The following is a 17,996-nucleotide window of genomic DNA, read 5'->3' on the forward strand; positions in this document are numbered from 1 at the left end:
TAAATTGTCAAGGTTGTTTTAAATTCTAATGCTGACCTCCAGAGTTCGCTCCCAGGTTGGCATCATCTTCAGGTTTGATAAACATACTCTCCACTCCATTATACCAGTCGTTAGTGAAAATATTGAATAGTTCTGGACCCAGGGCTGACCCCTGCAGGATCCCACTAGATACACCCTCCCAGTTTGACAGTGTGCCGTTGTTAACTACTCTTTGAGTACAGTCTTTATCAGTCGTGTTCCCACATGGTAGTAATTTCTTGTAGAACAGATTTCCCTAGTTTCATTATGAAAATGTCGTGTGTGACTGTATCAAAAGCCTTAACCAAAGTATTAGGGGGTAGCCGTGTTAGTCTGTATCCACAAAAACAACGAGGAGTCCGGTGGCACCTTAAAGAGTAGCAGATTTAGTTGGGCATAAGCTTTCATGGGTAAAAAACCCACTTCTTCAGATGCATGGAGTGAAAATTACAGACCAAAATATTAAACGCCTCAGCCTTCTTGATTTTTATCAGCTATTAGTTCTTCTTCTCTGCTATGGAGAGGACCTTCACTTTCCTTTGTATTTCTCTTGCTCCTAATGTATTTAAATAACCTTTTCTTATTGTCTTTTATTTCCCTTAATGGGTGTAACTCATTTTGTGCCTTGGCCGTTCTGATTTTGTCCCTACATGTTTGTGCTATTCTTTGTACTCCACCTTAGAAACTTGTCCATGTTTCCACTTTTTGTAGGATTCCTTTTTGATTTTCAGGTCATTAAAGAACACCTGACAGAGCCATATTGGCCTCTTGCTATTCTTCCTGTTCTTTGCATTGGGATAGTTTGCTGTTATGCCTTTATTTTAGTCTCCCTGAGAAATTTCTAGCTTTCTTGAACTTCTTTATGGTTCAGATTTTCTTCCCATAGGACCTTTCCTACCAGATCTCTGAGTTTGTTAGTCTGTTTTTTTTAAGTCCATTGTCCTTATTCTGCTGCTCTCACTCCTTCTTTTCCTTAGAATTATGAAATCTATTATTTCATGATCACTTTCATTCAAATAGTCTTCTACCTTCAGATTCACAACCAATTCCTCCCTGTTAGAAGCAAGTCTAAAATACTTATCTCCCTCATTATCTCCTCCACCTTCTGAAACAGAAAGTTGTCCCCAGTATGTTCCAAGAACGTATTGGGCATGAGAGACGGTGGGGAATAGCTAGCGAAATATATGGAAATAAAATGAAAGAATCTGGGGAAGAATATTGGAGTCCAGGGCCACCTCTTGTTTCACATTTCTTACATTTTCAAGTCAATATCTTTCCCAAAGCTGTAGCTGAGGGGGGAGTTCATACAGGAATTTGACGGCACAGCTGCTAATCGATGCACTGAATGTGACCATGACCCAAGTGATAAATGTCTGTAGCTCTGCAACCACATGCCAAACACTATTTATTTAACATCTCTGATGAGCTCACCTGCATCCTGCTTACTAATCCGTCTCCAGCGGCGCTGCTCACAACATTCCAAACCTGGGAGCGGCTTCAAACAGCTCCTCTTTTTTTAAAAAAATAAGACCCTACTTGTGAATGTGGAATTTGCCCCCAAATTTCACTGGTTATAGGCTGACGACAAAAGTATTCAGACCTGGATCAATGACACTTTTAAGGGGCGATATCTCATGAACCACCATGGTCCCAGAGGAGAGCTGAGAATGCAGGTTTTCTATGGTATAAATCGTTTGTATCTAGTTCTGGAGGTTTGCCAGGTGTCAGGCCTTAAAATTGTACCACCCTGATGTGTAGAGTAGCTAACTTAGGTCATGCATACAAGTCTTAAATGTGTATTCTATTTTTTCTGTCACTCCAGGGTCAATACATTATAACTGAAGCAATTTAGATTTACCAGAGGAAGGATATGAAAACTATTCTTTCTGAAAAAAATACAGATCTTAAAAGAATGTTACAGAATCCCTCTTCTCTAAACCATGGCACAAACAAAATCCATAATAGCTTGGGGTGGGAATAAATTAGATTTGTATTGGACCTGCCATGGGATGACCTATTTAAACTCCTGGTTTGGTCACTTGTGGCTAATGCAGCCGTCCCAGACTCAAGACATGAAAAGCTTAATACCTCACTTGTATGCGGTGTTGTTGTAGCCATGTTTGTGCCAGGACATTAGAGAGACAAGGTGGCTGAGGTAATATCTTCTGTTGGATCAACTTCTGTTGGTGATAGAGACAAGCTTTCAAGCTTACACAGAGCTTTTCAGGTCTGACCTGAAGATATTACCGCACCCACCTTTTCTCTCTAATACCACACTGTCTCAGGTCCCATTCGAACACCCCGTCTTGACTACCCACTGGACTGCTGTGAGGGAACCCAAGCCTCTGGATCCCTGGGTGTTTTAAACTCTGGAGCCTAAATGGAGCCCAACTACTGCCCCAGTCTTTGGGGTCCATAGGCACAGCCTCAGGGTGCAGACACTGTATCTGTCACCCCACACTGAGAACTTGCTGCCCAACCCCTTGGCTCACAGCTGACCCTTCAGACTCCCCCATAGTTTAACACGCCCAAGGGGTGAGCCTCCTGGGTTACAGCTGAAATTTTGCAGGAGGCATGAGACATATAACACACAGAGAGACTTTTCACCGGAGTCTAGCATCATTGCTCTTTTATTTGACAGTTAAAGCACAAGCAGTACAGCTCATATACAGCACAACCAACCCTAACTGCAATGCCCCTCAATAGCTCACTCTTCTCTGGGGAGTCCTGGGGGACCGCTGGTGTTCAGGAAGGCAGGCAGGGTCCCCTGACTCATGAGGACTGTACCTGTCGGGTTGCTTCTTCCTCTCGGAGTCTTTCAGCCCAGCTTTCCATGATCCAACAGTTTTCATAAGAGCAACTTTGTCGTATTAACCAAAATTCATAAGTTTCGCAGCCAGAGCCCTGAACCCATCATACACCATGCCATCGGTCCACTCTAGATGTCCACCCACATCTTTCTACCAATCCCAATAGCTCCCTGCAAGCTGCTGTTTCTGTTCTGTCCTGAAGAAAACCGTGCTGACAGTAACCTCTGCCTTGTTCCTTTCCCCATCAGAAACTGGAGCATTTGCTACAAGGATGTCAGGGCGCTTGTGCTTTCCTGCAGGGGGCCATTCAGAGGATGGAGTCTTGTAGATTACCAGAAAGAGCTGAGGTAAGTGTTGTCTTCTAGTGCCAGACACAGGCACAAAGAGCAGGATGCTAGACAGGGGCTGCCAGGCTGAAATTTTAATGCTATAATGGCAGCTCACGCTAAATGCAGCATTTTTAATTTTTTTTTAATACTCAAATTCTCAGTAAATTAGGTAGAGCAAAGATTTTAAAGTTAAACCTGGTGTCCAAATGGCTAAGTGTTTGTATGGAGATTGGGAAGATGGGGCTTCATATCTGGATTAGAGAAAAAGGGATTAAAATGAGCAATTAAATTTACCATCAAAATTAAGCCACATTGTCATAGGACAGCTCTCTGCGTCCTGGGCCTAATCCGAGGCCCCTCCCACTCTAGCAGTGAGCTAGCTATTGTAATGTTTGTTCTGGGGCTCAGATTTCTAAGAGAACAAGAAGTAAAGAAAAGATATGGGTGAGGCTAGAGGCACATAGAGACAAAATCAAGCGTTGTGAAAAGGAAATGCAAAAAACGCTAAGGTCCGCATACTGCCATGAAAGAGGACCTGGAAGGAAGAGGGAAACTCAGCAGTGGAGCATTATGAAGGCTTTTACAGGGTTCATTTCTAGTTTTCTTTCCATTCCTCTCTGGATGCACTTTTGCTTAAAAGCTCATACTTATTGTTCTTTTCCCTGTTATAATAAGCAGACCCGGTATGGTGTCTGGCCATGAGTCGCTTGGTATAACTCCCATCTATGTAACCTTGTCATTGTTCTCCTGTCCCAATGCTGGGGGAGATTTCCACTTAATCAGCTGTGTGGTGATATGCCAGTGTGATTTGTAATGGGATTTCTAGCTGTTAAGGAAAGAGACATTTGAGTAAAGTGAGTCTCTGATGACCATTTTCATGTCCAAAGAGAGTACTGATTTGTTTGAAATAATAAGTGACTTGGTGCTGTCATTATTGGAAACCCCTCAGGGGAGGGCATTGTTCTGAGGGGTGTCATCTCATTGGTCTTTCTGAAGAGCCTGCTGCCAGACCAGAGGAAAGGAGATAACTGATGAGATATTGATTTCAGTGGGAAAGAAAGCAGTGCTGTACAGTCCATATCCTTTCCAGTCTGTTCTTTCAAGGACAGAGGGAGGGGGCGGCAGGGGCAGGGGGTATGATAAAAGGAAGGCAAGGAGAACAGGACAAATTGTTCTCTCTGTAGTTACCATTAAATAGCTTAGAAATTCAATTAACCATGCCAGTCAAATGGAAGCTAGTTTAGAGTGAGGAAAGATCAGGCCTTGCTAGAAGGCAAATGTGAAACAAAGAGCCTTTAATTACAGCACTGTGCCTGTCACTTGTTCCCAAGATTTATTGTCGTGGCGGTTGACATCTAAAACTACAAAATCCTTCCTAAGAGACAGCCTTTTCTAAATCCTGTTTGTACAAGAGCTTGTGGGGTTTGAGGGTGTTAAAATGGACACTCTGAAAAAATCTCCCTCTTTCTCTCGAGTGTAATTCTGCAGCTGTAGAAAGCCTTACATCAGTACCACTCTGCAACAATAGCTTTCTGTTACTAAGCCCAAAATGTATTTTCAAGGTACGCATGAGTTATACCAATCTATGTAACCTTGTCATTGAGCAAGCAGCTAAAATTTATTGCCATTCATCCTGTCCTCCAGCAGAGATTGTGAAAGATGCTGTACCAGATTTTTCCTCCTCCTGCATGCACATCCACCAACACCATGTGCCATCAGAGAGGAACCTGTTGCCAGTACTTGGGGTGCAATGAGGTCCATCACTTGGAGATGAATGGCTATCATGCAATGGCTTCGGGTAGCAAAATGAGGATGAGCTGGAAGGCTTCTCTTTCTAGAGCCAAATCAATCAAATGAACACTGAGAGCAAAACACCACTATCACACTGTTCTTGGCAGCCTGGACAGACAGGCTGTGGACTGAAAGGGCAATGGGGACTGAATTTCCCCCTCTAGCGCTTAGAGAGGAGGCTTTTCAAGGGTAGGGTTGAGATGTACCATTGGGGCAAGGTGTGTTTTCTTTGTTCTGCTAATGCCTGTACATTGTACAGCTAAATAACTGTATTTGCTTTGCTCTTCTGACTCCTCAGGAGGCCAGTGTTTTGTTGAGGAATTATAGGCAATTAATGAAGAACGTCCTTGATGACACACGGCTGGTTAAACTGCAGCTGGAGGGCGGAGCTCTTCTGGCTCGGCTGAGGAAGGAGGAGTCCTGTGTCACTGTCACCGAGGACTACAGGTGAGTCCATAGGAAGGCAGGGAAGAAGGAGAGGGAGTCAAACAAAGGCAGACGGAGACTGTTTGTGGGGAAAGATTAAAAAGCTTTCTAAGCAAAAAGTCCCCGGGCAATAGCAGCTTTCCTGCTTTGACGGCTCTTTGGGGAAAACAGCAGAAATGAAGAATGTGATGAATATGCTTTTTCCTGATTTTTTTTCAAATACCAAGAACTGTCTTGTCTCTTTAAAATTCCTACTGACCTGCAGGGTAGGTTCCTCTAGATAATGCTGAGCTCCATTTTAAAACCAAACCCTTTCCTGTGCAGGGGTGGACTGCTCCTGCCCAGAATTATGCTTGGATTTCATCTGCATACCATAAATTTCTTACAAAATTGTCTTAAGTGGTGATACCAGCAGTGTTTATATGTTAAATTAATACAGCTTCAATATGTAACAAACAGCTTCTTTCACCGAGAGAGATTTTCTGGCCTGTACATGATGGGATATTTTCTGATGCGCGGAGGTCTGGCTGTAGGTGCAGTTTGCACCCATAAATGATGTTCCTTGCATGTGTGCATCATGAAATCAAATGTGGCACAAATGTTAGTAGTTTCAGTTCTCTCAGATTTGCACGTAACTGTACTTGGCACAGTAGGGAAATATACCTGGCATGGCATTATTATTGTTTACTAGTAGCTGAAAGTCTGGGCTGTGGCCCCGTGTATGGCAGTTGGGCCAAGTAATCCTATCTGTGCAGTCTCCCTCATACAACTAGGGAAATTGTGGCATGCAGATTAGCTGCAGAGTAAGGGTTGACATTGGTTGAGTTACCTCTGATGTCGCAGCGGTCTAGGACTCTTGGCATGGCATAGATTCATGCCCTACTGTAGCTGTACACCACACAGGTGTAATTCGTAAAGTCAAGATGGCTGACACCTTAAAAATGGGATGGTAACAGGCCATGAATCCCAGTGGTGACACAACCTGGTGATATTCTGAAGGAAAAGCGCTCCAAACAGTGCTGTTTTCATACTTTACATTGACTGTACAGACATTCTAGGCTTCAGAGTGACAGTCCTGGAAACTTATTATATAGATTATCTGTGTTACTGTCTTACCTAAGAGCCCAAGTCATGGACCAGGACTCTGTTGTGCTAGACACTGTACAAACACAGAACAGAGGGATGCTTCCTGCCCCCAAGAATTTACAATTAAAGTAAAAGACAAGAGAAAACAGCTAGATACAGACAAGACCGATAGGGGAGGAAACAATGAGACAATACTAACCAAGTGTTTTGTAGGCATCATAACAAACGAGAGTTTTAAAGATGTTAATGAGTTAGTTATGTGGATGTTTATGGGTGCTCCTCCCAGGTGTGAAGAGCAGCATAGGAGAAAGCATGAAGGTACTTGTTTGAAAATCTAGCAAGTGGACTGTGGAGGCTGATATCACGGGCCAACTGGAGGCAGGAATCAAGTTACTTGGGCATCATTGGTTTTTGTAAAGGGAAATCATGCCTCACCAATCAGAATTCTTTGAGGGGATCGACAAACGTGAACAAGGGTGATTCAGTGGATACAGTGTATTTGGACTTTCAGAAAGCCTTTGAGAAAGTCCCTCCCCAAAGGCTCGTAAGCAAAGTAAGCAGTCATGGGATAAGAGGGAGGCTCCTCTCATGGGTCAGTAACTGGTTAAAAGATAGGAAACAAAGGGTAGGAATAAATGACCAGTTTTTACAGTGGAGAGAGGTAAATAGTGATGTCCCTCTAGAGTCTGTACAGGACCAGTGCTGGTCAACATATTCTGGAAAAAGGAGTAAACAATGGAGTGGCAAAATTTGCAGACAATACAAAGTTACTTAAGACAGCTAAGTTCAAAGTAGGGCTGTCAAGCAATTAAAAGAATTAATCATGATTAATCACGCTGTTAAACAACAATAGAATACTATTTATAAAAATATTTTTGGATGTTTTCCACATTTTCAATATATTGATATCCATTACAACACAGAATACAAAGTGTACAGTGCTCACTTTATATTTATTTTTATTATAAATATTTGCACAGTAAAAAGAAAAGAAATAGTATTTTTCAATTCACCTCATACAAGTACTGTAGTGCAATCTCTTTATCATGAAAGTTGAACTTACAAATGTAGAATTATGTACAAAAATAACTGCATTCAAAAATAAAACAATGTAAAACTTTAGAGCCTACAACTCCACTCAGTCCTGCTTCTTGTTCAGCCAATTGCTCACACAAACAAGGTTATTTACATTTGCAGTAGATAATGCTGCCCACTTCTTATTTACAATGTCACCTGAAAGCGAGAACAGGCATTCGCATGGCACTGTTGTAGCTGGCATTGCAAGATATTCACATGCCAGATGCGCTAAAGATTCATGTGTCCCTTTATGCTTCAACCACCATTCCAGAGGACATGCGTCCATGCTGATGATGGGTTCTGCTCGATAACTGTCCAAAGCAGTGCAGACCAACGCATGTTCCTTTTCATAATCTGAGTCAGCCACCAGCAGAAGGTTGATTTTCTTTTTTGGTGGTTTGGGTTCTGTAGTTTCCGCATCAGAGTGTTGCTCTTTTAAGACTTCTGAAAGCATGCCCCACACCCCATCAGATTTTGGAAGGCACTTCAGATTCTAAAACCTTGGGTCGAGTGCTGTAGCTATCTTTAGAAATCTCACATTGTTACCTTCTTTGTGTTTTGTCAAATCTGCAGTGAAAGTGTTCTTAAATCGAACATGTGCTGTGTCGTCATCCAAGACTGCCATAGTACGAAATATATGGCAGAATGCGGGTAAAACTGAGCAGGAGACATACAATTCTCCCCCAAGGAGTTCAGTCACAAATGTAATTAATGCAATATTTTTGTAATGAGCATCAGCATCATGTCCTCTGGAGTGGTGGGCAAAGCTTGAAGGGACATAGAATCATAGAATATCAGGGTTGGAAGGGACCTCAGGAGGTCATCTAGTCCAACCCCCTGCTCAAAGCAGGACCAATCCCCAATTAAATCATCCCAGCCAGGGCTTTGTCAAGCCTGACCTTAAAAACCTCTAACAAAGGAGATTCCACCACCTCCCTAGGTAACCCATTCCAGTGTTTCACCACCCTCCTCGTGAAAAAGTTTTTCCTAATATCCAACCTAAACCTCCCCCACTGCAACTTGAGACCATTACTCCTTGTCCTGTCCTCTTCTACCACTAAGAATAGTCTAGAACCATCCTCTCTGGAACCACCTCTCAGGTAGTTGAAAGTAGCTATCAAATCCCCCCTCATTCTTCTCTTCTGCAGACTAAACAATCCCAGTTCCCTCAGCCTCTCCTCATAAGTCATGTGTTCCAGACCCCTAATCATTTTTGTTGCCCTTCGCTGGACTCTCTCCAATTTATCCACATCCTTCTTGTCGTGTGGGGCCCAAAACTGGACACAGTACTTCAGATGAGGCCTCACCAATGTCGAATAGAGGGGAACGATCACGTCCCTCGATCTACTCGCTATGCCCCTACTTATACATCCCAAAATGCCATTGGCCTTCTTGGCAACATACGAATGTTTAGCATATCTGGCACATAAATACCTTGCAATGCTGGCTACAAAAGTGTCATGCGAACGCCTGTTCTCGCTTTCAAGTGTCATTGTAAATAAGAAGCGGGCAACATATCTCCCATAAATGTAAACAAGCTTGTTTCTCTTAGTGATTGGCTGAACAAGAAGTAGGACTGAGTGGACCTATAGGCTCTGAAGTTTTAAAATGTTTTGGTTTTGAGTGCCGTTATGTAACCAAAAATATCTACATTTGTAAGTTGAGCTTTCACGATAAAGAGATTGCACTACAGTACTAGTATGAGGTGAATTGAAAAATACTTTTTCTTTTGTTCATCATTTTTAAAGTGCAAATATCTGTAATAAAAATAATGTAGTGAGTACTGTACACTTTGTATTCGAAAATGTAGAAAACCATCCAAAATATTTTATAAATTTCAATGGGTATCCTATTGTTTAAAATGCGATTTTTAATCGTGATTAATTTTTTTGAGCTAATTGCGTGAGTTAATTGCAATTAATCAACAGCCCTAGTTCAAAGCTGACTGCGAAGAGTTATAAGGGATCTCACTTGACTAGATGACAAAATGGAAGATGAAATTCGATGTTTTGCAAATGAGCTGCAGGGAGAGAGCGATGAAGAGGTCATGGATGGCTGAGATTTTTATGGAGATGGAATAGCAAGAGAAGGGGAGCTACAGGGGCAAGAAGGGAGAAGGGTGTGAAGTTAGGAATGGTGGCATGAGAGGGACAGAGGTGGGGATGGGGACAGGGTGGGTCCTGGGAGAGAGGAGAGAGATGCCCTTGACTTGAGGGATGGGGACAGGGAGAGAGGGTGGGTTTGGAGAGAGGGCCAGGGATGGTCCTTCAGAAGTAAGGAGAAGAAGGGTGTGGGACCTATATTTGTGCTTGTGGGAAGAGGGGGAGATTGGGGTGGAGAGGGGAAGAGGAGCAGGTAGAGCTGATGGGAGCTGTAGAGGACAAAGGGGAACAAGGAAAGGAAAATGGAGCCAATGGGAAATTTCGGGAAAAGAATATCCCATTTAAAAATTTTAATGGGGTTAGTAAAATGCTATCTGGCATATACTGGAACACATCAGACTTTAGCAAAGAAAATAAATGTGCAAACTTGTTGGGGGGGGGAAGCAAAGGGGCCTCTCTCTAAAAGCAGCATTGGATATGGATAGTTTAGCCATTTGGGAGTTCAGAGAGGGTCGGGAAAATATATTTCTCCCACAAAAAATCCTGACTACACTCACGTAGACAAAGCTATAGGGAAATGACTGATTCTGAAACTTAATGTGGGCAGAGCCCTTTTGGACAACCAGCCGCTTTGTTTGCTTTGGAAAACAAGCTGCTTTGACCGGACAAAGTTCTGTGTGCAGTGCATGCTGAGCTTGTGTAGTAGGTGTTTGTTCTGCTTGGTCAGTAAGGGTTGATCTCGTGCCTACTGAAGTCAATGGGGCCAGATCCTCATGACAGTGCCCAGCCAGAGAAACCTGGCTTAGCATAGACATCTGTGGATGAGGGAAGACCTCCTACTCCTCCAAACCATGGAGCAGGAGTCTCAAACTCAATTTACCTTAAGGCCAGCGCCAGACCTCAGTTCCTCCCAGCAGGCCAAGAAGGTCACTCAAGATGGTGTTCCGAAAAGAAAACGTTTATATTGTATTTTTTATTTTGAATTTCTTGGAAATCATAAAACCGTCATACTTCTTTATACAATTCTTTGCCTGCCAGAGAGTTTGCCAGACACCTGGCAGTGCTTAAGTCCTGTCCATTTGTGGATGTTTGGCCTCAGTGACTGAGCAGTTGACAGCTTCAGGCTTGCAGCGAGGTGGGCTTCAGAGAGCTGTGCTTGGTATTTTGACTTGTTTATATTCATTATGGAAAAAAGTGATGCTGCCTCCATGGCAACTAATGATGCTGCCTCCAGGGCTGACTCTGCCTGGCAACTAGTGACAGTATCTCTGTCCCTCTCCCCCAGCCAATGGGAGCTGCGGGGGGCGGTGCCAGCAGCGTGGCTGCGTGCGTCTCTCCGCTGCGGGCCGCAACGGGGAGGTTCTCAGGCTGCAGATGGCCCGCGGGCCGGGGCTTTGAGACCCCTGCCGTAGTGTGATTGCTGAAGCTACAATCCACATAATGTGTTGGCTGAAGTAGCTGCACATGAGCGTTTATGCGTTCCATTGCAGGGCAGAGGAGCCCGGAATTCATGCAGCTCCATTCCCATCCTGTACCTGTGGACTGTTTGAACCCCACCCCTTTAAATGGGGGAACCTCACTCGTTTTTCTGCCAGGGGACCCACCACACAAGCAGGGCTAGTTTTAGCCCCTTACAGACCTCCTGCTTATTCATGCCCAGCTTGGTGAGTGCATGGATGATTTAGTGTGGGATTGGTCCTGCTTTGAGCAGGGGGGTTGGACTAGATGACCTCCTGAGGTCCCTTCCAACCCTGACATTCTGTGATTCAGTGTTCTAAAAACTGGTTTGCTGATTGTACACGCTCCTGGTCTTAAAACTATGGGACTAATTTTACTCAAACTGGGCTTATATTGCCGACCCCTTTGAAACATACACTCTAATCGGGTTTGAAGAAAGCTGGTTGTTCTTTGAATAGTGTCCCTCTGGATGCTGCACTTCAGAAGTACATGTGCCTCTCAAGCCCTTGATCGGGGATTTTTTCACTAGCAGTGCCTGTTCGGCTTATGTGCCCTGTGCCTCCTTATGCAGGACACCAAGGCTACATAGGGATGTGGGGGCGAGCCACCCTCAATTCCTTCTCTGCTACCTCAGCCTGAGACAGAGCTCTAGCGTGCCTGCCTTGAGCGTGCCTTGGCTATTTCGTCATCTTATAGTTTAAGTTTTATTAGTTGTTAGTAGTTACAGTTACTTTGTAAGTGTTAGCAGTAAGAGGACAGTTTTTTTTCTTTTTTTGCCTCCTCTTTTTCCTTGACGAGCCTTGTCTTCCTGGCAGGGCATGCCTGGCTCGCCAGGCTTCAGACGCTGCCTCTCCTGCCAAGAGGCTATACTTGTGAGGCTATACTCTCAGCGTGTCCATTGTTTGGGGGAGTCCCACATCTCCCTCAAGTCAAGGGCAAGGAAGAACAGGAAAGTTAAGCTCAGTCTGTTAGTGATGGAGTGCTCCCTTTGACCAGCCTCTGAGTCAGCTCAGGGAACTCCACCTACATCTGTCTCTGGACAGATCCAGTGCCTCTTCCGCTTTGGCTCAGGCTTCCCCTAAGAAGGGGAGGTCATTGCAGGCTTCTGAGAGGGCTCCTAAAAAGAGGAGTACAGACTATCATCTGAAGTAACCTTCTCCTAAATATCCCAAATCCCCTGCAAGATCTAGATCTCCAAAGCCTTGACCTCTTGGTTTGCTACTGTTGAGTTGAAGGATTCCTCATCGGGTACTGTGGGATCTGGAAAGCCCTGGAGCTCCAGGAAAAGACATGGCTCCAGTGGGGCTTCGTTACTCTCTATCCGGAACAAGGAGGGCAAGGATGAGCACCCTGGTCCCATGCCATCGGACTCAGTCCTGCTGTCAGCACCTACCCATTTGGCACCTGGGTACTGAGCAAGCAGTGGCGCCAGACTCCATTGGCACCTACTATCAATGATGCCTTCAGCTTCGGCTGCTGCATCGGTACCAATGCCCTACTCGATACAGCAGGAGGTTAGATATGCAAGGGACCTGTTCATAATGGATGAGTCGGAATCCCTGCTTCTCACGGATACTGAATGCCTTTTGGTACCAAGATCTCTGTCTCCAGGCTGCTACTGTCCCCTGGCACCACAGGACTCTCCACCCTTTTCTATGGGGGCTCCCCAGTGGCCAAAAAGGGATCCCTGGACTGCTTACCGACAGCAATTCTCCAGACCACCAGTGCCATCTCAAAGGGAGACTAGGGTTGATCAGTCCTCTTCTCCCCAACCAGTCCCCTGCACAGGAGGAGACATCTGAGGAACAGGGGGCAGGGTGGATAAAGAGGCCACCCCTCAAACACCCATATTATCCTTATATCCAAATGAAGTGGTTATGCCTCCACCACCTTCCATGGCCAGCGATTTTCAGCAATTTCAAGACGTCATAAAGAGGGTAGCTGACACACTCCATATTCCACAAGAAGAGGTCAGGGATTCACAACACAAGCTGTTGGATATCCGACAGTCAGCAACACCTGCCAGGGTGGCGATGCTCATCAATGAGGTGCTCCTTGGTCCAGCTAAGACTGTGAGGCAAACCCCTGCTACTCTTCCTCCCACATGTAAATGACTGGATAAAAAGTATTATCTTCCCTCCTAGGGACACTGATTTCTTGTTCTCCCACCCTCCACCTAACTCCCTAGTAATGGGTACAGTAAACGAGCAGGGCAGGCAGCATTTCTCCAGATCTGCTCCACAGGAGGAGGACCAAAAGAGAGTGGATCTGTTTGTTCTTCAGCAACCCTGCAGTTCAGGATTGTGAATTATCAGATGGTCAAGGCAAAATACAATTTCACAAACCAGAATAGATTATTGGCCTTTATTGAACACCTGCCATAGGAACACAGGGAGCAATTCCAGTGCATCATTTCAGAGGGCCAGTTATTGGCCAGGACTGTTTTTCAAGCGTCATTGGATGCTGTGGACACTGCCGCCAGGTCCATCTCAACATCGGTAGTTATGTGCAGGGCATCATGGCTCCAGCCCTTGAGGTTTCCAAAAGAAATACAGAACATCATTGAGGACCTCCCCTTCAGGCTTTTTTCGGAGACCCCAGATGAGTCCTTGCATATACTGAAGGACTCCAGTGCCACTTTGTTTCCTGGGCATATACACACCTACAGATAAGAGACAGTAGGTCACAAACTTCCCGGAGATCATGTCCTTCTCAGTTCTCTGGATTCCACAGATCCCCTGATGCCCCCGCCACCAGGAAAAGACATACATTTCAGGGAAAGAGGGCCTCCCACCTGCCTTTCACAACTACGTAACCATCTTCTAAGCAGCAATATTGATGGGCTGGTCGAGGGTTTGAATTCTCCGTATCTCTGGTTTCATAGCCTCTCCCAAATGCCCATCACTTTCCCTTTGAGAACTGCCTTTCCCATTTGCAACATGCCTGGAAGCAGATTACTACAGACAAGTGGATCATAAAGATCATTTCATAGAGCTATACCATCCATTTTATGTGTCTCCCTCCTTCAACTCCCCTTACCCATCCCTCTTCAGGAACCCCACTCACGAGCTTGTACTAACAAGAGGTGGACTCTAGGTTCTGATTAGGAGCAATAGAGCCGATCCCTGCCCCTCACAGGGGCAAAGGATTTTACTCAAATATTGCCTCGTACCAAAGAAGGATTGAGGGTGGCGACCATTCTTAGATCTAAGACTTCTGAACAAGTTTGTAAAACTTCAGAAGTTGAGAGTGGTGACTCTGGCATCTATAATTCCTTCACTGGACAAGAGAGATTGGTTTTCCACCCTCAATCTACAAGAGGGCTATTTACATATAACGATACACCCTTTGCACAGGAAATATTTATAATTCACTATAGGCCAGGATCATTTCCCATCAGTCTCTCCTCTGCCCCAAGGTTCTCCAAGGTCCTGGAGGTAGTTGCTGCCTAACTCCAACAAGAGGCGATCCTGGTCATCCCATACCTGAACAACGGGTTACTCAAGGGCCTTTCTTACGAAGCGGTGCTGTCTTCCACCCAGACGGCCCTTGCTCTGTTTCAGAAATTGGGTCTTTAGCTAAACGTAAGGACATCCATGGTAACCCCCATAACAAAGGTATAGTTGATAGGGGCTTTTTTGAACTCATTGGCAGCCAGAGCCTACCTTTCCATAGACAGGTTCATAACCTTGTCATGTTTGGTACAGACAATTCAGGGGAGTCTTTGGACCACTATAAGGAACGTACTTCAGCTCCTGGGATACATGGCAGCTTACACTGTCATGACCAATCATACAAGGCTACGCCTCCGCAGCTTTCAAGGCTGGCTCAGAATGACCTATTCTCTGGTCAGCAACACCGTGGACGGACAGGTGACGGTTCCTCTATGAGCAAGGAACTTCCTGAATTGGTGGAAAGATCAACTCAATGTCTGTGCAGGCCTTCCCTTCTGTCACCCCTCTCCATTGCTAACTTTAACAACAGATGCATCATTGTTGGGATGCGGGGCTCATCTCAGTGCTCTCATGTCTCCGGCAGATGGACAGTTCAGGAAAACAATCTCCACATGAATCTGTTGGAGCTCAGGGCTGTCAGGAACACCAGCTTCCATTTCCTACCCCTCATCAGGGGCAAATCAGACAGGGTCATGATGGACAGCATGTCCTGCCTATTCTATATCAACAAACAGGGAGGAGCAAAATCCCCTTCTCTGTGGGCTGAACCCATGAAGCAGAGCCAAATTTTGGTGGTTTACCTCCCAGGTGTTCAGAACACCACACCTGATGTTCTCAGCAGGCACTTCTCATAGGGCTACAAATGGGAGCTAGATTCTCAAGGCCTCCATAGCATGTCCCAAAGATGGGGTCTGCCAGAGGTGGATCTGTTTGCCACCTCCAGGAACAAGAAGTGCCCTCTTTTCTGCTCAAGGGGGAGTCTGGGCCACCACTCTTTGGGGGACACCTTTCTTCTGCCCTAGAAGAAGGGTCTGCTTGTTGTTTCCTCCAGTTCCACTGATACTGAGGGTGGTGAACAAAATCAGACAGGACAGGGCCAGGGTTATCCTTGTAGTACTAACCTGGCCAAGACAAGTTGGGTACCCTTACCTGCTTCATCTACGCATCCATCTACCACTAAAGTTCCCAACCACCCCTTGCATGCTTCACCCAGTCTAGGAGTTTTCCACCCCTGGACATGGTTCTGTGATGGTTCACAGGGCTAGAATCCTCCAACTCTAAGGAAGTGCAACAGGTGTTACTGAATCGTAGGAAGAAGTCAAGCCATATGATTTACCTGCAGGAATGGAAGAGATTCTCCCATTGGTGCTGTCATCGCTGCTTGCTGCCTGGATCTGTGCCTCTTTCAATCATCCCGCATTATCAGCAGGATCCGAAGACATTGGGGTTATCAGTTAGGTCAGTTAGCTCCATTTGTCTGCAGTATCAGACTTTCATCTATTTCCATATTTGCTCATCCTGTATCATCTGGGTTTGAAGGTTTTGGAAATTTCTACCCCCAGACTAGAGACCCACCCCAAGCGGGGATCTCAACCTGGTATTCAGTTACCTTATGAAACATCCATTCACACCTACAGCAACCTGTTCTCTACTCCATTTATCTGTGAAGTTGACCTTTTTAGTAGTCATCACGTCGGCTCACAGAATCGGGGAGATTGGTGATGTGATGGCAGATTCCCCCAACCCTCCCCACTGTATTTTTCAAGGATAAGGTTTCTTTACACCCACACCCCACAATCTTAGCTAAGGTTCTTTCGGAGTTCCACCTTAACCAATCTATTCATCTACCAGTGTTTTTCCTGAAGCCACACAACTCTTTGTTGGAGTCCTGTTTGCATACCCTACATGTTAGAAGGGCTCTGGCCTCCTACTTGGGTAGGACCAAGCAATTTTGAAGGTCAGCCAGGTTGTTCATCTCCTTCGCAGATAGATCCCAGGGATCCATGATTTCTGCTCAGACTGTGGATAGTCTATCGATAGGATACCCGCCCTTCCTTCCCCTCTGCTTTGGGCTGTTCTCTGTGGAGACATTTGGGTAGAAAAGAAACCAAGGTCAGTTCACCCGGGCATCCCTGTGTAGCTTCAGTGTCTGGCACTAGAAGGCAAAGGGCGCACGTGCAGGCTGAACGGGCACTGCTAGCCGAAAAACCTCTAATGAAGGGCATGAGAGGCACACGTGCACCTGAAGCGGAGCACCCATAGTGGGGCGCAGGTCAAAAGACTGCAGTGATTGCGTAAGGTCAGTAATCTCTACTTATGCCTGTTTGACCTTTAGAACTAGTAGGGAAGTAGCTGCAGATTTATACTGGGGCAAAATAGCAGAATTTGGCTCTGTGACTTATAGAGACCCACGGGCAGGGGCACTCTTGTGACAACCTTAGCTTTTGCGTTTCCTAACTTTTGGGTGTGGATTGTACAATTTTATCAGTCATTAGACAATTTTTTTTTTTATTTAAAAGGACTTGAAATCTAAGTTTTTACAAGAGAGTTAAACACAGTTTTACATTTTACTCTCGGGTCCCCCTGCCAATATTTTGTCACTTGAGTCACACTTTCCTGTTATTTAAAATTCTGTTCTGTCTCCTGTTGCGGTGTGGAAGCCTGACATAACAGGGGAATGTGACTCACTGCAATTGGCTGGTGCTGGGAGGTAATGAGACCGACTGTGCACAAGGTGTAGTCAAAGACACAAAGTAATCAAACAGAAACAATGGAGGAAATGATAGATTTCTCTAATCTGTCTTGGTGATAGTCAATACTTGTATTCATAGTAGCTAAACCATGCCACACTGCAGTGTGGCTTTTCAGTTGACTGTGTCACTTTGATAACGTTCATTGATAAGGCATAGAAAGGACTGATACAGTTTACAATCATTCTCATTTGGATGCCGTGAGTGAAAGGCCAGCTCCGTCCTTGTCCAGGGCTTGTACTAAACCACACTAAGCAAAACTCTTATGAAGGATAACCTCAGTACGCTTGCTGGCTCTGAAGGCCTAATTTTCCTTGCTAGCTCGTGGCTTAATGTGACAGAAAATTCAAGTTCTAAAGTGGGAATACAAAGCAAAAGAAACCCAGTGGAAAACATTTAATTAATGCCTTCTTTCAGGTTAATGACCTATGCACTAAAATATGCAGGAGCCCACATCGGTGGCCTGGAAAGGAAGCAGGCTTGTACTCCCTGTAGTGGGGTATTATCTGACAAACACCTTTTGGAAATATATTGCAAAAAAAACTCACTTCAGTCATTCTTTAGTCATGAGACATCCCGCACCCTGCCCCACGCCCCAGCTGTTAGTTTTGGCTCCCTTCCCTCCTCCCCACCGATCTAGCATGCTCGTTTACGGTTCCGTGCTTTCCATGGCACATAGAGCAATCTCCCTGTA

At 45.1% G+C, this 17,996-nt stretch overlaps 1 protein-coding gene across 1 annotated transcript in view; it reads left to right on the top strand.

The window, feature by feature from the left end:
* Positions 1–17,996, top strand: part of PLEKHG4 (pleckstrin homology and RhoGEF domain containing G4) — a 171,228-nt gene that overhangs the window by 74,177 nt on the left and 79,055 nt on the right. The window contains 2 exon segments of the mRNA XM_043526266.1: positions 3,077–3,175; positions 5,247–5,395. Coding sequence (XP_043382201.1) covers positions 3,077–3,175; positions 5,247–5,395 — 248 coding nt within the window.

Source organism: Chelonia mydas, chromosome 12 (genome assembly GCF_015237465.2).
Source record: "Chelonia mydas isolate rCheMyd1 chromosome 12, rCheMyd1.pri.v2, whole genome shotgun sequence".
NCBI classification, from domain to species: Eukaryota; Metazoa; Chordata; order Testudines; family Cheloniidae; genus Chelonia; species Chelonia mydas.